The 23,985-nt window shown below is 34.0% G+C and overlaps 1 protein-coding gene across 1 annotated transcript; it reads left to right on the top strand.

The window, feature by feature from the left end:
- On the top strand, positions 1-15,909 carry LOC6043935. Its single transcript, XM_038264240.1, has 4 exons — positions 1-508; positions 5,804-6,039; positions 6,231-6,692; positions 15,303-15,909. Exons 1-4 carry the CDS (start codon positions 406-408, stop codon positions 15,636-15,638), a joined length of 1,137 nt encoding a protein of 378 aa, XP_038120168.1. The 5' UTR covers positions 1-405; the 3' UTR covers positions 15,639-15,909.
- The last annotated feature ends 8,076 nt before the right edge of the window (positions 15,910-23,985 follow it).

Raw genomic sequence — 23,985 nt, 5'->3', positions numbered from 1 at the left:
TACCGCGGCCGTTCAGCAAGAAGCAAGTCCAAGTGCAGGCACTTGAGGCGCATCAAATCGTCAAACCAAACCGCACCCTCCCATTATCATCATAAAAACACCATGAAAGTCAGTGGCGGTGGCTGCCAACGGCGTTGCATTTCGATAAACGGCCAAATTAGTGCTTGCTAGCCGGTCCAGTAGTGTTGTGGGCAGTTAAGGTGGGGAGAGAATCGCGAAAGTTCCAGTTGGTTGAACGAGCTCGAGCCGGCATGTTCTGGCAGCGGTGAAATTGCGTTCTACGAAGAGTGTGATTTTTGTTTTATTTTTTTTTCGGGGGAGAAAGTGTGATCTTAAGATCGAACGGCGCAATCCTTGCTGACAGCAGTGTGTAGAAGAACTTGGTGGACGATTCAAAGCTAAAACATGTCATCGATCATGGATAAGGGCAAACTGCCCACGAAAATGTTCCTGCGGAGTAATTCGTTCCAGAAGTTGTGCTCGTTGGCGCATCCGATGCGGCTCAGAGGTATGTTTGATGGGGATGGGATCACGGAGGGGAGGGTGCAGCTGCAGCAGCAATTGCATTGATTAGGGAGCAACAGTTATATAAATGTGGATATCAAGCACGCATATCGAAGGCACGTTCTGGAAGAAACGTAATAATGCATGACGTACTGGGAAGGATGCCGTGAAAGGGAGTGAATTTGTGTAATTTGCTCGGTGGAAATTTTTATTTCCTTTGGTTTTTTTTATTTTTCTTTATTACTCAGCAACTTTTTTTCTAATTTGATACCTTTTTAAAAATATAATTTACAGAGTTTTTATTAAACGTCTCACAAACATATGAAATATAATTGCTTGCCTTTTCAAAAAAAAAATACCTCTTGATTTTTTTAATCCTTTTTTATTATGAATGAGAAAATGGTTTCGGAAAATCAGTGCTTTCCATAAGATTTTTTTTTTTTTCAATTTAATCTAATTTTTGATAAGGTTCACAAGGCAAGGCCGTCCATCTAACGGTGACTTGGGAACATTATTAGAGTATATAGTTACATAAAACTACACAAAACGACTTAAAGTAATTTCATTTATTCTTACAAAAAACTGAATAATTAATTGTGAAATTCAGTTTTTTTCTATAAATCAACCAAAACAATTTAAATTAGCCCTTATGGCCTGGTGAACAAGCAGTCTATACTGCTCAATCTTAAAGTAACAATTACTGACGCGAGCAAAATAGACTGTTGCAAACCCACATCTGTATTCAAAACTTGCTGAGTAATAAAGAAACAACTTTTCTATAAGTTGTAAACATATTGCGAGATCATACTTTTAATCACCCTTCAAGGGTGATACATGAATATCTGCAAAAAAGTCAGAGGTTGGTATGAGCACACACTTCAACTTTTTTTTAATTTTTTTTTCAGGGCACATTTTCACCTATTAACAAAACAAATTTGGAGATATTTGGTTGCATGATTGCCGAGATATAGCAATTTCAAGTTAGCGGTTTCAAAAAAAGGGTGCCACGATATCTCAACACTGTCTTGACCAAATCGGCTCAAAATTTTGGTGAAGACTCGTTAAACCGATTCCATGTGCATGACGAAGCCCGATTTTCAAAAAGTTTATTTTAGAAAAAGATAAAAAATATTTTTGTGTTTTTCATATAAAAAAACCTTTAGTTTTTGATTTCTGTATTTTTTTTGAAATAATTTTAAAAATTGAGCTTCGTCATACACACGGGATATATCTTGAGAATCTTCACCTCAAATTTCAGCCAATTTGGACCATCTCATCTCGAGATATCGTGGCACCCGTAAACCAACTCGGGGTTTAGAGAAAAACGCCAACAAAGTTTGACAGCCCGCTTTGCGCATGGCAAAATTTTGAGCTTAAATCGTCTCTCACTTAATTTAAACATGAAATATCTTCATGAAACTTTCAGGAGTGATTAATAATCATCTTTTGAGTGGATTCAACAAATATTCTATAATATAAAATTTTGTGATTTTCTACATGTATGTAACCCCTTAACCCTGTGAAAAAAAGAGTTTTCCTCAAAAAACTAATGATTGGAAAAAAGCTGGTTTAAAATGCTTAGCAATGCTTGTTATTTCAATTTTTATATTTTATATCTTTTTTTACCCTCCCCTCGGCCATAGTCGAAGGACATAAACTTCAAAAAATATGCAACGTCTCACATGAAACATAATTTGATTTGTTCCTGATCCTTCAATTAAAATTATTTTTGGATTTAGAAAGCGTATATAGTTTAGAAGTTATTAAACTGTTATGATTGAAACTTAGATAAATAAATAAAATAACAGAAGAAATTAAAACCTACTATGATAATTGTCCTACGATTTGAATTGAAAAAATGGACGGCATTATCAGGTTTTTTGACAATTTTATGCATAGAAAATGATAAAAATAGTTTCTAAGAATTATGTATGAAGTATTTTTGCAACAGAATTCATTAATATTTTAATATTTATAGGCATTTTGAATGAGATTTCTGTTTGGTTACGGTAGCAATAAAAAATTTAAATGCATGCCATTTCTAGTAAATTTAGAATTCGAACTTTCAATAACTTTCCTCAAATTGAAATAAAATTTATAAGAAGATAACGTACTTAAGGAGGTATCAGACTATGGCAAACAAATAAACAAACAAATTCACAAACTTGTTTGCGACAACCTTGCAAACAAAGCCAAATGTATGCAGGCTGACGTTGCTACAAACAATTGCAGGCAAACTGTCAAAATATTTGTTTGTTTGCGTTTCAGTGTTTTTTTGCCGTAGTCTAATACATCCTTTAGTTTAACAAACATTAAATTATGACTAGTCTTATCGATTCTATAATATTTGTTTGAAGTTTCGATAACTAGTTCAAAAGTTATGTATAAAAATATTTTCACATATATCCGGATCTTATTTATATTAATGTAAACGATGTCCGGATCCATCAACCGACCCATCGTTGGTTAGGTAATCGAAAGACCTTTTCAACGAGTCCACAACATTGAAGATCTGGCAACCCTGTTTCGAGTTATGACCACTTAAGTGATATTTATGTACTTATTTTTTTTGATCTAAAAAAATAGCATATGTGTCCAAACCGCTCATATTACCCATTATTGATAAAAAGTGAGGAAGGCATCAACCACATAGGTGGATTAAGTTAGTTTTTTGATAGGGCTGGTACAAATTTTATTTCAAGTTTTTGTCATTTGGAGAAAAAATCAATTTCAAAATTGAAGCGTGTTTTTTTTTAATTTTGATTCAAATCGTATCACAAAACTCAGTATCCAGTCATGGAATGATAATATTATTTTCCCTGAACTGCGTGGTCTCAAAAATTAAAAAAAATAATGCGTAAAATTTAAAATTGCATAAATAAGCGCATTCTGAATATTTTGCAACCGATATATATTTTTTTTCATTGCATATGTAGATTATTTAGTTGTAGAACTTAGAAAACTTTAACTGGAAATTTGTTTAATTGGGTCCTAAAATGAAGCTTAGATTGCTGATATTATTGTTCACAGCGATAAAGCTTATTTTTCTGAGAACAATGACCCTTTGTACGACCACAAAGAGTTTAAAATGGATTTTTAAATAATTTTTGAAAAATTAACCTCGCGGTCCTTCTTGGCAGAAAAGCTCCTACTTGACAGCTCGTTCCAAGGGGACCATAGTTGATCTATCGAAAAAATGTTGTCTTGTCAAAAAAAAATTTTGCATTAAAATGAAAAAAAGTGATCAGAAATGGTTTTTAATCGTGTTTTTTACAGTTGTACATAAAAATTGGCATAGGGCTTTAGTACCCAATTAGCTGTAAACAAAATAATATTTAAGGTTTTTTTTTAAGATATTCAAAGAAATAGTTAAAATACGATTGTATTTTCTTTTTTTAACTTGAAAACAATTGTTTGCATGATTTATTTAATCTTCCTTTGAACAACTTTTAACGAATAGCACATGTTTAGCCGAAAGCGTCAGTCAGTTTGAAAATGCTTATCAGCTAGTCACTGATTACTAGCACATGGTGTTATTTAACTTGCACGTGATTCTCATAATCTATTTAGCGTTCATGACTAATTATTTTAGAAACTGAAATAATGTTTCGTTTCTAAGGTGCCAATTTAATTTTTGATTACAAATTGATTGTTTTATTTTAATATGCTTCAACTAAAGATTCTAATTCCTCAGAATGCAATTCCTCAAATTAGAATATTTTCAAGAATGTCGTTCCTCGAAAAGAACCTTTCTCAGAAATGTTTATTGCTGTTATTTTAGATTCATATCGATTTAGTTTTTTTCTTACCTTCGAATCATAAAATGTTTGAATTTCGAATAATCAAATCTTTGTTGAAAAAAAGTGAACCTTTATAAATTTCATAATTTTCTTCAAAATACATCTTGTTTAGTAAACATCGACAATAAACATTTCTGGAAAGCGATAAGTTTTAGCGAATGGTTTATTCAATTCACTTCACTCAACGGTACCCACCGCAAACCCGGCAAAAATAGCCCTCCTGAAGTTGAAGGGTTTCTACGGGATAGTTCATCGATTTTCTTTTTTCACCTACTTGTTGCACAATACTTGGAAGAATCGGTCATGTAATATCCACCCACCCCTCTTATTTCCCCCGCAGCAAACCTCAAGAAAAGGGCGATTATGTTCGCGACGCGTCTTATGTGCAACAAAACCACCCACCCACATTTTCCTTGCTTCCCCTTCCTGTAAAGGAATTCGGCTCGAATCAGTGAATGGAAATTGCTGGAAGAGAGAGTAAAAAAAAAATAGGGAATGCACTTTTGAGCCGCAGGGAAAATATTTAAGCGTTTTACCCGAGTGCAAATACTTGAGGTGAGCGCAAACGACCGGTAAACTTGGCGAGACGTTATCATTGATGTTTCCTGACACAGGTGCTCTTATTACACGACACGGAGAGAAAAAAAAAAGTTTCGAAAATTGGGAACAAGCGTTTATGGAATTGGTACTCACAAACAAAATGTTCAAATTTCACGGTTAGGTTTTTAAAAAACGTGGTTTCCATTTTCATGAACGTTTGTTCACGATTTCGGAAAATCATTTTTCTCCGTGTACGAGAGAGGAGTTGTTCACTAGGGTAAAGAGAGTTATCTTGGCAGATCAGTGACTTGGATGTGGGTCAGACAAAGATAGCTCTATTGACCGAGAACTTGTGTAAATAAATTTTGTTCTTGTTTTGAGGCAGAACGTTATTATTACATCAATACTCAATCAAGTTATCAACTTCTGTTGGAATCTTTTATCATTTTGTTATTGTTAAAAATACTTTTTATGCAAGAAATTTGGTCTAATGACCACATTTACGGATAATTTGGTACTATAGATAATTATAACACATTTGCGTTTTAAATCTAGAACATTTGCCTCGAATATGATAACGGAAATTAAATTTATTAAAATTGCCTAGTCATCATTTTCTGCTTCAAAATAGAATGGTCTTTGTTTGCCAGCTTAACTACGTCATAAATTATTGCAAATATATAAAGTCAAAAGTAGTGATAACGATTCTGCCCTCCTGAAAATACATTGCATCTCTCGTAATTCCCACCACGTCCTGCCATGTGCCAGAGTCACGTCTCCGAACACGCGCCTCGTGAAATGTGGAAAATTTGCAAAGTTGGCAACCTTTAAAATCAATGATCCCCGAGCCGGGATGGATTACAACGGCTCTCCGTCCGTCAACCCAAAACCAAACAAATAATTTGCACGATTTTATACTTTATAATGGTTTGTTTATACCTTTCCCCTCACCTCACCAGGATTCAAATCGAACCGGGAAGCCCTGAAGTCGGTGTTTGAATCGCTCATCGTCACGACACGTGGCGTCATCCAGTCGGTCACGTACAGAATCCTGTGCTTTCTGTTCCTGACGCCGTTCACCAAGCTGCTGCTGAGCCGGCCACTGCAGGGCCTCGTCGACGCCGTCGTCTCCTCCAGCTACAAGCATGGCAAGGACGGCCAAGACGGTTCCACCAGCAGACTCAACACTGTCAGGGTATGTGCTCCTCGCTGTGTAGACACTGGGTCTGCCGGTTAAGAACTTGACAAGGGTTGTTGACCTACTGTGGATTGACTCAAACACTTTCGCTCCGCATGTTTGCCCACTGTCGAGCACGCAACCCTTCCCGTCAACCAATAAACCCTTCCAGCAATAATAACCGGCATTACGTTTGTTTTATATTGCAGTTAATCCTTAAGCTGACACTGTCTATGATTGTCTCGACCGATAAGAGCCCCGATGTGCGTTGCGATAACGAGCTCAAGCTGTCTGAAGATGTCAACGTCACCCCCAATCAGGACGCAACCCGCAAACCAGAATGCCCCCGGACACCAACCCTCTCGGACACGGCCGTCCAAACCGAACCCGAGCCCGAGCCAGAGTTCTTCGACTGCCGAGAGCCCACCGAGCCACAGCCTACTCAGACCAAAACCTGCCGATTTCTCGAAAGCTCCAGCATCCAGCGAAGGCTCGAGCGACGGCCACCGCCCTCCCGCCTGGTTGCGGCCACCTTCTATGGCTGCGTCCTGTGCTGCGTCGCGCAGCTATCAGCGCTGGTCTACATGCTGAGTGGCGACGCCGTGCGGTTTCCTCCCGGGCTGATATTTCTTATTTTGGCGCTCGCCTATATCGGATTCGTTATGACGAGGGTAAGTCAAAACATTGGCCTCTTTTCAAGTTTTGCTGGCGCTGATAGCAGCAGGAGAGGAGGGATGATGCTGCAGCCATTTGTTTTTCACTGCTACGTGTGTATTTTTTTTTGTTTCGTTCCTCTTGGAAACAGTATTTATTCGAAGACGTGGGTCCAATGTTCAAACTGTGAAGGGGAATGTTAAAAATAAACCTTAAAATATTAGCAACTGTGCAGAATTCGTCTTTTAGGCTAAATCTAAATCTAAAAGCTTGGAAAAGGATTGGTAACAGTTTTTCGGTATCTGTTTTAAGTCAACAAAGCTAAGGACCGAAGTCAATCTCTTTTACAAATTTATTATAACATTTAAATGGACAAATTAAATTAAATACCATTTATCAGTTATCATTCGAATTGTGAATTAAGAAAGCATATGTATCTATTATTTTTCCATATTTTTTCATGAAAATAATTTGAATCTAAAACTAGATAATATTCGCTAGAAAATTGAATTCCTAAACATGTTTTATTTATTTTCAATCGAAGCTTTGATTGTGAATAGCAATAGAACTAAACCTGTGCAAAATTAATCACTTTATAGTTAGTTATGCATATTTTCTCATATATTTTAAGGCTGTTACAAATATTTTCAAAAGTAGCCGCCCCCTTAAACATTGGTCCGAAAAATTGAAAGGCAAAAAAAGTATTTTTTTTTCAAAAAAAACTTTATAATTTCAATGGATTTTCAAATGCATTTATCTGAAATCAATTTCAATACACTCCACTCCCCTTTTGAATCAATTTTATCATGTTTGGGTTTATTCAAAAAACTTTAAATTTTTTGAAAATTTTCGATGCACTATAACGCCAAAAGTATTTTTTCGCTAAAATGTTTGTTTTTGTCAAAGCTTACATTTTTGAAAATAATGATTCCAAAATAATTGATCTAGTGATAAAACGCATTTTAAAACACTTTTTTCGTTCAAATGTTGAAAATATGGCTTGCTTTAAAAAAAATTGTATGTTTTATTTGTTTTGTCTCGCCCCCTCTTGACCATGGCCAGAGCAGAGGAACAAAAACTTTTATTTTAATATTTGTACAGGTCTTAATGAACAGAATGACATTTTCCAGGAGTTCTACAAGAGCTCTTCAAGATAGCTACAGCATAGCAGTTTGGACCGCGGTAGGATAAAATTCCCTTCAAAACTTCTTCAGGAGTTTGGAAGAGTACTTGAAGAGAGTTTTATCCTACCGCGGTCCAAACTGCTATGCTGTAGCTATCTTGAAGAGCTCTTGTAAAACTCCTGAAAAAAAATGTTACTTGGGATTAATTTCAGATTTTATATTTGTTTATTGCATAGAAAAACTCTTTCTAAACATTTACGTTAAATTTATTTAAGCTTTAAAATTATCAATTTTGCATTACTATTTAGGATCATTTATTTATTTCATCAAAAAAAAATTCATTTGAAAAAATCACATTTTATAAAATCTAACGTACTTATTATTAAAATCAAATCAAATCTTTGATTTATAAGTGATAAGTGAGTGGTCTGGATAAGGTTGAAACAAACTTTATTTAACCCTCTACAACCCAACCTCGCCTTTAGACGGGCTTCGGTTTAAAAAAACGCCAAAAATCAATTTTTAAACCACTTTTTGATCTTTCAAAAGCATTGAAAAGAAGAACTGTAAGTTTTTTTTAATTTATGGGTTGGAAGTTTTATTTGTTTTATGTGACTTTGCCAATGTTTTTAAAAATGACATTTTTTCGAGCAGAAAATTTGAAAACCAAGCAAAAATTCGAAAAAGTGACTGTAAAAACATGAAAAAAATTAGATAGGCAAAATATAATTATAAGAGGTAGTAGAATAGGCCAGATATTACCAAAAGCTTACAAAAACATAACAAGATATATGCAAATTAAAATACTAAAAATTAAACAAGAAAAACATAAAACAAGAGAAGTATAGTTTTTGTAGAACAAAAGTTGCTAAAAATGACCTGCTGAACACGGGAAAAATAGAAAAAAATGGAAAACATTAGGCAGTAGAGGGTAAGAGTTTCTGTCCCTCGACATGGTCGAGAGGGGAAGGAGATAAAAAAATAAGTTTCAAGTTCAACCCTAAAAAAAATTAACCAAAAAGTATCACAAAATGCTTTTTTCCATTATTATCGTTACTACAGAAAGGTTGCCAAATAAAAACGAATTTGGCCATTAGGGTGACCTACATCCTATTTCCTATTTCCTATTTTTTTTATATATTTCGTCATTTTTCGCAAAAACCGCTTTTTTCTAAAGGAGCTTTTGAAAAAAATAAAATTTCTTATTGTTTATGTTTATTCAACTATATTTTTTCAGTAATATATTAAGAGCGAGTTTTTCACCAATGTGTAACAGGTCGTATCGAGGTGCTCCGATTTGGATGAAACTTTCAGCGTTTGTTTGTCTATACATGAGATGAACTAATGCCAAATATGAGCCCTCTACGACAAAGGGAAGTGGGGTAAAACGGGCATTGAAGTTTGAGGTCCAAAATACATGAAAAATCTTAAAATTGTTCGCATTTCCGTAAAACTTCATCAATTCCAACTCTCGTAGATGCATTTGAAAGGTCTTTTGAAGCACTTCAAAATGGGCCATAGACATCCAGGATTGGTTTGACTTTTTCTCATAGCTTTTGTAAATTACTGTTAAAAATGGATTTTTTTAAAACCCTAATATCTTTTTGCAACAGCCTCCAACACCCATACTTCCATAGGTCAAAAGATAGGTAATTATATGGACTATAAGCCTACGGTATTAACTTTTTGGCCAATCGCAGTTTTTCTCATAGTTTTTCGATTTTTCTACAACAAACATTTTACAACGTTAGTTTTTGCCCTGTAGGCCTCCATAGCGGCACTTTTTGGTCTCAATTTTGTCATATTTGGAATCCTCGGAAAATTTCACGTTAGTTAGAAGTATTGGAGTTGTAAATTTGATTTAAAACATAATTAAATAAAACATTTTTTTAAAAAGAAATTGATTTTATTTACCCTGCGATCAATGCGTCAAATGTTGTATCAAGTAGGCGAAAACTTGTTTTACACCTAATCCAACAAATTGTTAAAAAATATTTTGATTCATTCTAAATTGCAATTTTTCCAATCAAATTTACAACTCCAATACTTCTAACTAACGTGAAATTTTCCGAGGATTCCAAATATGACAAAATTGAGACCAAAAAGTGCCGCTATGGAGGCCTACAGGGCAAAAACTAACGTTGTAAAATGTTTGTTGTAGAAAAATCGAAAAACTATGAGAAAAACTGCGATTGGCCAAAAAAGTTAATACCGTAGGCTTATAGTCCATATAATTACCTATCTTTTGACCTATGGAAGTATGGGTGTTGGAGGCTGTTGCAAAAAGATATTAGGGTTTTAAAAAAATCCATTTTTAACAGTAATTTACAAAAGCTATGAGAAAAAAGTCAAACCAATCCTGGATGTCTATGGCCCATTTTGAAGTGCTTCAAAAGACCTTTCAAATGCATCTACGAGAGTTGGAATTGATGAAGTTTTACGGAAATGCGAACAATTTTAAGATTTTTCATGTATTTTGGACCTCAAACTTCAATGCCCGTTTTACCCCACTTCCCTTTGTCGTAGAGGGCTCATATTTGGCATTAGTTCATCTCATGTATAGACAAACAAACGCTGAAAGTTTCATCCAAATCGGAGCACCTCAATACGACCTCTAGAACAAACCGAGCAGAATTTACAAATACTGCCTCTTAAATGTTTTCCAAAAAGAATTTCAAAAACCTGATTTTATATCACCAGAGGTGAAATAGAGCCTTTCTTACAAAATGATGAAACTTCGACAAATATATTGGTGCCATTAATTTTTCAGAAACAAAATGATACCATTCAGTGAGAATTCGACCTAAAGCTTCGAAAATTTTTAGGCTAAACCTCGATTACCACTTTATTTAAATTTCAGAGGTCGCAAGGTATTAAAATTTAATTAAAAAAATATTGGTATTTGACATATTGGTTTGACATTATTAGAAAAATATAAAGGGTACTCAGTCTTTAATGTTAGTCTATGATTAACTTAAAAAAAAATATGTACCGCTATTGCATTTTGTCGATCTATTATGAGAAGCCAAAACGAACACATTCACGCGCAGCGTAAAACGCGCAAGCGTAAATGTGCAGGCGTTTATGCTTCGACTTGACGACTTGTCGATCTTTCGAGCGAGAACGTACCGGGACTTCGAATTTGATGTTCAGTATATGATTATGTATAAAACTAACAATTTAATAGGAAAAAGTAGGGTAAAAAAGACGAAAAACACTAATATGGCTATATCTCTGGAAATACATTTTGGAAAAGCTTCAAATTTTGGACCCAAGCAGTTTATGGCGCATGTTTTTGAATAGCTTTTTGTTTGAAACTGAATTCTTTTAATTTGATAGTGTTATCTGTAAAATGGTCCAAAAAATACCTCTAAAAATGGCTTTGACCACATTTATTGGTCGAAAAATGTCAATCGAAAAATAAAATGTTCGTCTCCGACCCCATGCCTACAAATCTGAAACATAAAAATTGTGGGTTTTAGGAGCGGTTTTCCAATGATGGAAGACACAAATTTTTAAAAGCGAATACAGACATCGCTCAAGTATTTCAAAAAAAGAGCTCTCAAAAATCAGACTTTGAGTTCTGGGTTTCGGGCCAAAATTCAATCGCAAGAGCGCATTTAAACCTTCAATTTAATAATAGGATTTTTTTCTGAGACGACTCCTCGCCGCGCACGAATTTTTTAAGATTTCTGAGAAAAGTGTTTTTCCAAAAGCAAACCTTAAACCTTTCTTTTGTAAGAAAGGCAAAAATTTACTGCCCAATAATTTGATAAGATAAGCTAAACATGAAATAAATTGAACTAGAATATTAATAATCTATGATAAAATTAATGTTGATAAACTCAATCGACCATTAGCATAATTGACAACATCCATACACGCATATTGTGCTGATACACGACCAAGAACCTTTATGTTCTAGATGGTGGTGATCTGAGATTTTTTAATAAGACAAAAAAAAATAAAGAGAAAATATAGCATAGAAAAATCTTTTATTTCGAAAACATAGAACTAAATTTTATGAAAAATAAAAAAAAACTTATGGTGACTTTAACCGAAGTGTAGTCATTCGTCACCGATTTGAATAAAGAATGTTTTGCATTTTGTACGGATCATCATGCATACTATTTGCGTAAAATACAAACAGCGTCACATTATTCATCACCAGCAATGAACGCATTTCATTAGCATAGAAATTTGAATCTGCATTCGCATGACCTTTTCCCGCTAGAACGCACTCTTCTGCTGTGACTCTAGTTTTACGCAAAACTGACTGCAATCGAAACCATATCGCGTTCCTTCAATACGTTGTAACGAGCAACGCTGCACTTTTTCCGCCACGCCACGTAATTAATTTTATTAACAAAGAACCATTTAAAGCGGCATAAATCGCTCGCCAAACGGGACATTTCGCAAAAGTTTTACAATTCACCTGGCAAGAGCTTCTCCTTCCCGCTGGCACGTGGTGGCCTCCCCGACACGTGCAAAACGGGACCCGATCCGACCGGCAAATAGAAAAGTTTTCCGCCTGCTGAAGAGCTGAATTAATGTCCTTCCGTTGGATTGTTTGCTGCTGCAAAACTGGAAATAGTATCAGTCGTTTTGCAAATTGGAGTTCGCACGTGGGGCTTGCTTTGAGTTTGATTCATCTTATTTTTGTTTTTTTTTTTAATATGTTTTTCTATGTTTAGTTAAACATTTCTTGAGTGTTTTTTAAAGGGTAAATAAACAAAATGCTTTTTTTTTCTTTTTTAAGGAACCGCCTTGAATCAGGGGTATTCATAATCACTCAAAATCACTTACTAGATCTGCTGTTTCTACAAAAAAAAATCTTTTTTTTTGCCCTAACTATCCCTATTTCTGAATATTTGTTTTTTGTTTCATAAAACAATTACTAGCCTTAGTTCAGTAGTGCACTGTTCCGTTGTCTACAGCAAGTCATATAAAAACAGAGATCCTTTTATTTAAAAAAAAATCTACTATCACGCTCAATAAGCTACTTGAAATAAAAATTGCTTATCAAATAAAAAAATATTACAATATTCTACACTGAACACGATCAATCCATTAGCGATTGGTATTTTTTATTTTGGTATTTATATTTTACACTATACAATAAATTTTCTACAAGATCAGCCGATTTCATTTTGGGACCTTCCCTATGGCCAAAGATTTTTGTTTTCTATCTGGAATTATTCCTCAAATGGCTCTTAAGTATTTTCCTCTTGCTTACATAATTTTGCACTTTAAAATATTTTATGAAAACGTTCTAGAAACTTTTTAAATATTAAAAAATACATATTTTTTAAAATTGTCCCTTCTTTTCTGAGGCTCAAAAGTTGCCTTTTTTGATCCAATTAAACAAAAAAATATGTTTTTTAGCAATTTAACCAACCAAGAAAAATATTTTTTTAAAGCAGTTTTTTTTATAATAGTTCTGCAATTTTTTCGAATTGCCCTACTCATAATAAAATGTTATAGCATTCTTTCAAACATTAAGAACTATTAAGAATATTGGTATTGTACGATCAGTTCCTAGCTGGACTCGGTCGTTGGAAACGACCGTCGGCTCAACGACCGACGAAATAGGCGGCAGGCCAGATGCGGGCATAAAAATGTCAAAATCTCTCCCCCCTCACTTCGTCTCACCGTCAAGCTGGCGGCATGATGGCAGCATCGAGCCAGAATTAGGGGTTTTTTCGAATTTTTTCAACAAAAATAATATTTTTCCCCCTGAATAAAAAAATTGCGAGCATGTTCAAACAATTATTCCTGTGGTCTGGAAGTGATTAAAACCCAAAATTTTAATCCATAATTTGTCTATAAATTGAACTTTTTCAGTCGAATTGGGAACCCCTAGGTCTATCCACGACCGTTTCCAATGACCGTGAGAAGATGCCAGAAAATCCAGCTACCAGCTAAATCCACAATAATACAAAAAATCAGCTTTTTGAAAATTGTTTTTGGCCGTTGCAAATAAATCAGTGGGCAAAACATTTTTTTTTTTCGAAAAACTTCAAAATTTTAAGGGAAATAGAAGTCTAACCAACTGAAAACAATTAGAAATGCATTTTCATTCGTTTAAAATCATATTTCATATATTATGTCTGGGATCGATCAAAACTATTTTCAAATAGTTTTTTCGGCGAAAAAATAATCTCTTCAAAAATGATAAAAAATGATAGAAAAGATTTTAAATTTAATTCTTCATACAATTTTGTGATTTTTTTAAATTTTTTATTTAAATATTTTTTATATTAAAAACATTTTCTTTAGAAATGAATTTGATGATCAAAACAAAATGTTTGAGTTTTGTAGTTTTTTTTTTAACAAAATAAGGTTATTGAAAAATTTCTTACCTCTTTGCAAAAATATATTTTGTTTTTGTGGATTTCAAAGCATTATGCAAAAATGTGTAGTTCATGTGAATGTTTGAATCCATTCTACAACTTAGAGTTGTTTGAGAAAATTGATAGCGATTTTTTATCATTTCTGTTTTATCAGTTCTTGTAAGACCCTTAATATAAAATTTAAATGTTTATTTATTGATTAAATTGATTGATTTTAAATTATGATAAAATACCACTTTTGTTGACATATTTTTGGATTTTCCGAAGGATTTTTAAAAAACTTCAAAAAATCAAATTAAGGTAACTTTTTTAATTTTTTTATTATGTTTAATGTTTGAAATCATCTAATAAGTAAAATTTTAGTGGTTGCTGTCTGCTGAAATAAATTATCAATATTCCACCACCGCCATACTGGAAAACATCTTGGATTTCTTATTTCCAGATCACTTTAGAACATTTGGATTACTCAAAATAAGATATAAATTGATATTTTATAGGAATTCGATAATCGGAAGTAAATTTTTTTGCGTACTTCGGATAATCGAGTCTGGGTCGACTGAGAGTATTTTTTAAAAACTTTTTGATCATGATGATTTCTTTGAATTAAACATTCTACAATTCTAATGCTGGATTTAAATTTATTTCTATATTTCATTATTTTAATAATACAAGTCTTCGCCCCTAACCTCATACAAACATTTTCCAAAAAACAATATTTCTGTAAATAAATACTTTCAATGAAAAATCTTTACGATGAATTGACATCTTTTAGAATATATAATATTTTTTTCAATGTTAATCAAATGGAGCACCTTAAAATAAAAGCCATGAAATCTTGAACCACAGTTTGTAAAAATAATTTAAAATTATGCGAATCCTTATGCTTGAAATTTAAAATTTAGTTATTTTAGATTTTTTGATTTCTTCAACTTTTCAACCCCACCGTCCACAACTCAACTCACATGTGTTTTCCCATGCCACGCCGCGGAAAATAGTGCCACTGCAAAGGAACAACGCCACCGTTAGTCGTTTTCGTCGTCGTCGTCCTAATTAATAGCCCTTTGACATGCATATTCGGACTTTAATTAAGCATGACACATATTTGTTCGATTCTAATTTTTGCCTTTTTTCCATTTTCCCATTTCCGCAGATATTTACCAGCTCCCAAAGCGCCGACGGTAGAAAAATGGCCGCCGCGAAGAAAAAGGCCGAAGTCGGGGGCACGTCCAAGGCCCTGGTGCCGGTTCCCGAGGGGGCCATTAGAAAGCAGCAGCACCACCCGAAAGGACTGCATCCAATTCTGGCCGCCGTTAGCAAGCGGATTGTGGCCACCTTGCTGCAATATCAGCAGCCCCAGAAGGGTAGCGGCAGCATCCTGACCCAAGCGTCGCCAGCACCGACTCCGAGGATGAGCCGATCCGCGACCAGGACGAGGATGTTACTATGCGCCGACGATAAAACCATCAGCAAAGTGAAAATACTCTAGAAATAACTTTCAATAACGGTGGAAGTCCTGTTTGAACCCTTCTCCCCCCTCAAACCTCTTTTTTTTTTTGAAGGAAAAGTGAACAAGACATGGTTATTTTCTTTTTTTTTTGTGGTGCAATTTATGGAAGGACTGCGGGACGTGTCTAATGACCAAGTAGAATTGTACCTTATCTTTATATGTACGAACTGGTGTTTAACTTAAGAATATCTTTGAGTGATAAAACAAATGATACATTCTCCATGCATGATATTAAACGATTTAAAAAAAACTCCAAACTTGTTTCATTTCTACCCCTTTTTTCCATAAACTTTTGACAAACATGACAAACATTACATTGGCAATCTAGCACAAACCAAGAAAAATCCAAATTGCAATGTCGAGCGCTCGAAAACGGACGACACTTTTTAAAGCGCGCCGTCAAAACACGTCGACATGAACAAACAACCAATAACCGCGGGAGAACAAAAAGTGTCACATTGAAAATGGAGCATCATAAATCGATTCACCACGCTCTCGCGGAGGGGTGGGGAGTGCAATAAAACAATATTAAAACTACAAAATCATCACCTCCCGCCCACCACCCACAGGAAACATGTGAACGACAGCGTGTTGCATACCTAGCAGGCGTAGCGTGTAAATCGATTGAAATGGAATCTTTTTTTTTTCTCTATTATTTACATTTCACAGCTGTTTGGCCCGAGCGCCCCCTCTCGGGCGGTCATGAAATATTGTGATGTTTAAAAGTGTCTCTCACATTGCATTGGTTGATGGTTTGTAAACAGACAAATGGAAGAGTAACAAAATGTAGATTCCACTTTTTTGGGGGGGTGCATTTCTGGGCAGGTGGGAGAGTTGGGAGTGCAGCTCAAACGGTGAGCACATAACTATGGGGGAGATTAATGTTGTTTATGATGCAGTTTATGTGATTTACCATCATCAGTCAACCGGAACGAGTGGGGTTGTACGTTGCATAATTTGTTCGTATCCATACATTATCGGTGAATTAAATATGTTTTGTAATAATCGATTAATTTGAACCATTAAATTGTGTCATGTTGAATTTAATCTTATCTTAATTTTTATTTATCAAGATTTCGCATTTTTGAAAAGTTATTATGATAGTTGATTATGACATTATTTGGGTATTATAGTAATATTTAACTTAAATAAAACCAATACATAATTGTATAATAGATTGTAATATGGGACGAACAATGTCCGTTAAGTTATCCTAATCCCTCTGAGCAATTCTCTACGAAATCGGTATTTTTTCTTCAATTTTAATTTTTGTGCCTTTTTTGGTGCCTTCGGTATGCCCAAAGAAGCCATTTTGCATCATTAGTTTGTCCATATAATTTTTGATACAAATTTCGCAGCTGTCCCCACAAAAATGATGTATGAAAATTCAAATATCTGTATCTTTTGAAGGAATTTTTTTATCGATTTGATGTCTTCGGCAAAGTTGTAGGTATGGATACGGACTACACTGGAAAAAAATGATACACGGTAAAAAAAATTTGGTGACTTTTTTAAATAACTTTTTATCACTAAAATTTGATTTGCAAAAAAACACTATTTTTGATTTTTTTTATTTTTTGATATGTTTTAGAGGACATAAAATGCCAACTTTTCAGAAATTTTCAGGTTATGCAAAAAATCATTGACCGAGTCCCATTCCTTTGTGGACCACCAATCAGTGAGGTACTCCTGGATATTAGCTCCTGAAAAGTGCTTAAAAAGTGCAAAAATGCCTCACGGCAAGAAAAAGAGGCGGTCCTCACCAGTAGGATCGGCAGATTTGAAGAAGCTAAAGAATACCGAAGCGCTACCTGCAAAGCCAGGCAGTTTGAGCAAGGACGCTCAAAATTCGCCTGGAAACCAGTTCGCTACCCTCCCTGTGGACGTGAGCGAGAAGGAAGAATTTGAACGACGGGAAAAGTTGCCACCCATTTTTGTGAAAACATCGTCATCGGATTCGGTGCGAAAGTGGCTGACCGGGTTTATCAAATCTGGTGCTTTACGAGCTTCCATTCGCTTGTGTGCTGATGGACTCAAAATTCTGCTACCTACCAGAAAGGATTACAACTACGTTCGGGATTTCCTGAACAACACAAAGATTGAATACTACAGCCATGACTAGGCTTAGTGATTTTTCACGCTAAAAAATTGCAAATTTCACGGGGACCTTAATTTTAAAACACCAAATTTCACGGAAATTTCGCGGAACGTGAAAAATGGTAAAATAACTATCAAAATCTTATGTTAAACGTACAGAAATTACATTTTTTGCTTAATTATACATTGTTTTCAATAAAAATAAAAGTTCCTAACGTTCAACGTGGCACTAAAAAAAACTTTTAGTAATTTAAAAAAATCCACTTGGTTGGGCTCTATATCTACTTTGAAACTAAAATGTAGGGCATGCAAATTATCATTAATTGAGCTGCTTTTTTAATGTTCGACTAATACAGCTAAACAGTTTTCGCTGATTTGCTACTATTTTATCCTTTACATTTTATTGAAATTCTTATCAAAGCCAAATTCAACAAAACTACTTTAACTTTTTTATGGCATTTTGCCCAGTTGAACATATTTTTAGAGTTTTCATCACTTTTCAAAAACTAAATTTAAAATCGATAGGCAAAAGTAATTTAATCTGTAACGAAATCTTCAAAATTTTCTTCAAAATCCGAACAGAAAACAAACATTTTTTTTTTAATTTCCACGGGAGCCATCCACCGAAGTATTTAAATATCGTGAAAATTAAACAGGTGAAATTTTCTTAAAGGTGACTTTAAAGATAAAAAAACCGAATAGAAAAAAAACAACTAATAAATATTAATTTAATGTTGAATAACCTAGCATGAATCTTTTAACATCTTTCAAAATTAATGAAAATATTGCTAAATTAATTAAGTTTCCTAAGTAAAATTTATGAAATATTTTTTAGAGCATCAAATAAAGAGCAATCTATTTTCTCAATATGTTTCTTTGCTCTGATGAATTAGAATTTTTCTATCTTTTTTTTTGCTCCTCCGTATACTCATTGACCGGAGGAAAAGGGAAAGACGACTTCTTTCACTGAATGCTACTTTAAAAAAAATTGCTTGCTTTTAATTGATTTAAAAAAAAATCAATAAAATTTAAAGAAAAAAACTGTGCAATCTTTAAAAAAAATATCACAATTCACTTTTTTAATCGAATTTAACATGTTTCGGTTGAAAAAGACAGAGTTTGTAAAAAATACGTGAATATTTTTTTTCTTTGACTGATTTTTGTTAACATCGTTTAAGTTTTCGCAGCATTCACTTCTTAGTAAATGTTGTATCAATTTCATGTTAATGTTGGTTTTGCTAACATTTTTTTAAATGGTTCATATCACATATTTCAATTGAAAACTAATAAAATTTAAGTCTTTTATGAATGAAATTTTGATTATATTATTATTTTTTCATATCACATTTTTCAATTGAAAACCAATAAAATTTAAGTCTTTTATGAATGAAATTTTGATTATATTATTATTTTAAAGAATTGGTCTGAGAAAAATTGATAAATTTCACGGGATTTCACGGAAATCTTCAAATTTCACGAATTTCACGCTGTCCGCGAAATCGTGAAAATTCACTAACCCTAGCCATGACGATCCAGGTAAACGCCCCATGAAACAGGTCCTCCGAGGCCTGTACGACATGGATGTGAATGTGCTGAAAGAAGAGCTCAAAACTCTGAAGTTGAACGTGATCGAAATCTTCAAGATGACGAGACACAACAAGGACATCAAGTATCGTGATCAACTGTACCTGGTTCATCTCGAGAGAGGATCGACAACGCCGTCTGAGCTGAAAGCAGTTCGGGCAATTTTCAACATCATCGTGACTTGGGAACGTTATCGTCCAGTGCACCGTGACGTGACACAGTGTTCGAATTGCTTGCAGTTTGGACACGGTGGAAGGAACTGTTTCATCAAGAGTCGTTGTGCAACCTGCGGAGGTGAGCACAACACACAAGCTTGCGAAACAATCAACGAGAACATCGAAGCGAAATGCTTCAATTGCGGCGGCGACCATTCTACCAAGAATCGAAGCTGCCCAAAACGAGCTGAGTTTGTGAAAATTCGGCAGCAAGCGACGACGAGGCACCAACCAAATCGTCGCAAAACACCACCAGCATACACGGACGTGGATTTTCCTGCTTTGGCGTCACCAGGAGCGGGATCTGTTCGAGTTGTTCCAAATCTGCAGCCATTGCCGTTGAATCAGCGGCAAAGAGTTGCAGAGCATACAACACCTCCAGGCTTCAGTCAGCAACCGAGGGAAAACCAACCAACATCAACGGGTGAAGGCAGTAGTGACCTGTTTTCACCACAAGAACTTCTGAACATTTTCATCGAGATGACAACAACACTGCGTGGGTGCAAAACTCGCCAGGAACAAGTAAGAACTCTTGGAGCATTCATCTTAAAATACAGTTCGTAGTTTACTCGTTCTAGGGATTTTGAATATTTCAATGGATTTATTTTTTAGTTTTAGGTTAGGACTAGCTGTTAAAGTGATTTTTTTTCTTTTTACCCAAATGTGTTCGATTCAATGCAATAATGTAAAACAATTTGAATTAAATAAAAAAAATGTGATCAGTAAATAAAAAAACGAAAAATACAACAAAGATGAAGAGCATTAGGCCATACCACTTAGCATGTAAAAGAAATGTAATTATTATAAGAAAGTTCAATAAAGACATATTTAATTTCAAAAAAAAATTTCATTGACCGAGTTATGAATTTTTTAATCAATACTGATTTTTTCAAAAAATCGAAATATTGGTCGCAAAATTTTTTCAACTTCATTTTTCGATATAAAATCAAATTTGCAATCAAAAAGTACCTCAGTAAAATTTTGATAAAGTGCACTGTTTTCAAGTTAAATCCATATTTAGGTGACTTTTTTTTTAAAAAAGTCGCAGTTTTTCATTTTTTTAAATTAGTGCACATGTTTGCACACTTTTTAAAAAAATATTTTTGAAAAGCTGAGAAAATTCTCTATATTTTGCTTCTTAGGACTTTGTTGATACGACCTTTAGTTGCTGAGATATTACAATGCAAAGCTTTAAAAACAGGAAAATTGATGTTTTCTAAGTCTCACCCTTGATTTCAAATCAAGACTAACATTTTAAAAGGGCGTTATATTGAATGTTTGGCCCTTTTGAAATGTTAGTCTTGATTTGAATTTTTTTTAAATAATGTTTTCGAAAAGATCGGAAAATTTCACAAATGTTTTATATATTAACATTGAAAATCGAACCATTAGTTGCTGATATATCGACATTAAAAAATGGTAGGCTGTTTGGGTGAGACTTAGCAAACATCAATTTTCCTGTTTTTAAACCTTTGCATTGCAATATCTCAGCAACTAAAGGTCGTATCAACAAAGTCCGAAGAAGCAAAATATAGAGAATTTTCTCAGCTTTTCAAAAATATTTTTCTCAAAAGTGTGCAAACATGCGCACTAATTTAAAAAAATTAAAAACTGCGACTTTTTTCAAAAAAGTCACCTAAATATGGATTTAACTTGAAAACGGTGCACTTTATCAAAATTTCTGTAAAGTACTTTTTGATTGCAAATTTGATTTTAAATCGAAAATTGAGGTTGATAAAATTTTGCGACCAATATTTCGATTTTTTGAAAAAAAATCAGTATTGATTCAAAAATTCATAACTCGGTCAATGATTTTTTGCACAACCTGGAAATTTCTGAAAAGTTGGCATTTTATGTCCTCTAAAACATATCAAAAAATAAATAAAATTAAAAATAGTGTTTTTTTGCAAATCAAGTTTTAGTGATAAAAAGTTAAATAAAAAAATCACTAAATTTTTTTTACCGTGTATCATTTTTTTCCAGTGTAGTCCGTATCCATACCTACAATTTTGCCGAAGACACCAAATCGATCAAAAAATTCCTTCAAAAGATACAGATTTTTGAATTTTCATACATCATTTTTATATGGACAGCTGCGAAATTTGTATGGAAAATTATATGGACAAACTAATGATGCAAAATGGCTTCTTTGGGCATACCGAAGGCACCAAAAAAGTTTCAGTCGGATTAAAAAATACAAAAAAAAATCGAATGACCGAAATCCTAGAGAACTGCTTCTCTATTCTATGATTTTCTTAAAACTTCGACTTAAAAGGTAATTTTAGTCTCTAATCACAATTTGTTATAGTTATGAAAATTTGTCTATATAGAGAATTGGATATTAGGACACCCTTGGAAAAATGTATTTGTCATGAAATCTGAATTAAAATAGTAGTTTTTGCAATTCCGTCTTGAAACTTCCTACTTTTCCTGTTATTCTCGCGTGACAAAACAGCATACTTTAATCTACTAAAAATAACAGAATCGAATAGAAACACATTTCAAAACAAATGCTGAAAAGTTCTACTTTTCAGCACTGAAATGGATGCTGAAAAGTTGAACTTTTCAGCACTAGTTTTGAAAAGTAATACTTTTCAACCATTATATTGACAAAATACATGAACATTCGACTTCTAATTTCACTCAATGGGTGTTTTTCAGAAATGCAAAAAATGTTGTATGGAACTCGTTGCAAACCTTGATTTTTTCAGCACTTGTCGTATTTATCCAACTCGGTGAACCTCGTTGGATAAATGTACGACACGTGCTGAAAAAATCTTCTTTTTGCAACTTGTTGCATAAACTACTATTATGCACCAAATTGCAAATAGATTTTTTTTCAGCACTAGTCTTACATTTCTCCAACGAGGTTTAATACGACGAGTGTTTAAAAATCAAGTTTCGCAAAGAATTGAATATAGCATTCATAGCACTCATAATAAATCGGTTTTTTTTTTCAGTGGAACTTCAGTTGCCCCGCATGAATTTATTTTTTTTTTCGTTAATATTAGTGTCTATTCCAAAACAGTATCGAATGACGCCCATTTTTGTTTTCTAAAGTATATCCAATACTGAGATCTTCTTAAAAATATGTTGAGGGAAAAGTTGAATTTATAAAAATGAATTAGTTTTTATTTAAAGTGTTGCATTTTTTTTGGAAGTCCTATGCAATATCTATAACTATAATCCATGAAAATGTATTGTTTAAATCATCATGAGCAATTCTCTAAAAAAACTGATATTTTTCATTGTTAATAAATGAAACATTCGTGAAATTTTCTGATATTTTCCAAAAATATACTTTAATTTTTTTTGAATCAAGACTAACATTTCAAAAGGACGTAATATTGAATGTTTGGGCCTTTTGAAATGTTGGTCTTGATTAAAAAAAATGAAAACATTTCTTTAGAAAAGATCAGAATGACGAATGTTTTATATTTCAACATTGAAAAGCGGAGCATTGCTGAGATATCGACATTAGAAAATTGGGGCTTGTTTAGATGAGACTTAGAAAATATCAATTATCTTGTTTTTAAATCTTTACATGGCAATATCTCAGCAAATAAGGGTCGTATCAACAATGTTCAAAAAAGCAAAATATAGAGAATTTTCTCAGCTTTTCAAAAATATTTTTTCAAGAATGGACAAACATGGGCACTAATTTAAAAAAAAAAATGAATAAATGTGACTATTTTCAAAAAAGTAACCTGCAAATGGCTATAACTTTAAAACTATGCACTTTATCAAAATTTTACTACAGTACTTTTTGATTGTAAATTCAATTTTACATCGAAAAACTAACATAATCCACCTATGTGGTTGGTGCCTTCCTCCGAAATTAGACGAAATTTGTGTCCAAACCCATCATAGGGTTTGGACACAAATTTCGTCTGATTTTGTTAAGTTCCAGAGTACAAAAAAACACACATATCACTCAAGGGCTCATAAGTGGCACCACTTATCATGAATCTATGACATTTCCCCGAAACCCATATTACCGAAGGGACATTTCCCCGAATGCCACTTCCCCGAAAAGACACTTCCCCTAATAGTCATTTCCCCGAATTCCATTTACCCGAATTTCCCATTTCCCCTAATCGTCCACATTCCCGAATGCCATTTTCCCGAATGGGCCACAATCCCGAATGCCACTTACCCGATTAGTCATATCCCTGAATAGTCATTTCCCTGAACGTCATTTCCCCGAACGCGGTCAAGCCGAAATGCCCGGTGCCCCGGAGCGCGCGCTCCTGGGCACCAGGCATTTCGGGGAAATCGCTTTACAGTCGACTCTCTGCTTGTCAATATCCAAGGGACCGTCGAGGAAGAGAATCATCAGATTACAGAACGATGCAAAATGAAGACTCGATTGAAAATATTTTTTTCTTGATACCCAGCTATGGGAGAGAATCATGGCAACGTCCATCAAA

The sequence above is a fragment of the Culex quinquefasciatus genome, chromosome 3 (genome assembly GCF_015732765.1).
Source record: "Culex quinquefasciatus strain JHB chromosome 3, VPISU_Cqui_1.0_pri_paternal, whole genome shotgun sequence".
Classification (NCBI taxonomy): Eukaryota; Metazoa; Arthropoda; class Insecta; order Diptera; family Culicidae; genus Culex; species Culex quinquefasciatus.
This window is presented reverse-complemented; position numbering and strand designations above follow the sequence as displayed.

Excerpts from the sequence above, each read along its gene's own strand:
- LOC6043935 (XM_038264240.1), top strand. The coding sequence starts at position 406 with ATGTCATCGATCATGGATAAGGGCAAACTGCCCACGAAAATGTTCCTG. Across the intron at positions 509-5,803 it reads GCATCCGATGCGGCTCAGAG|GATTCAAATCGAACCGGGAA; the intron begins GTATGTTTGATG and ends TCACCTCACCAG. Across the intron at positions 6,040-6,230 it reads GCAGACTCAACACTGTCAGG|TTAATCCTTAAGCTGACACT; the intron begins GTATGTGCTCCT and ends TTTATATTGCAG.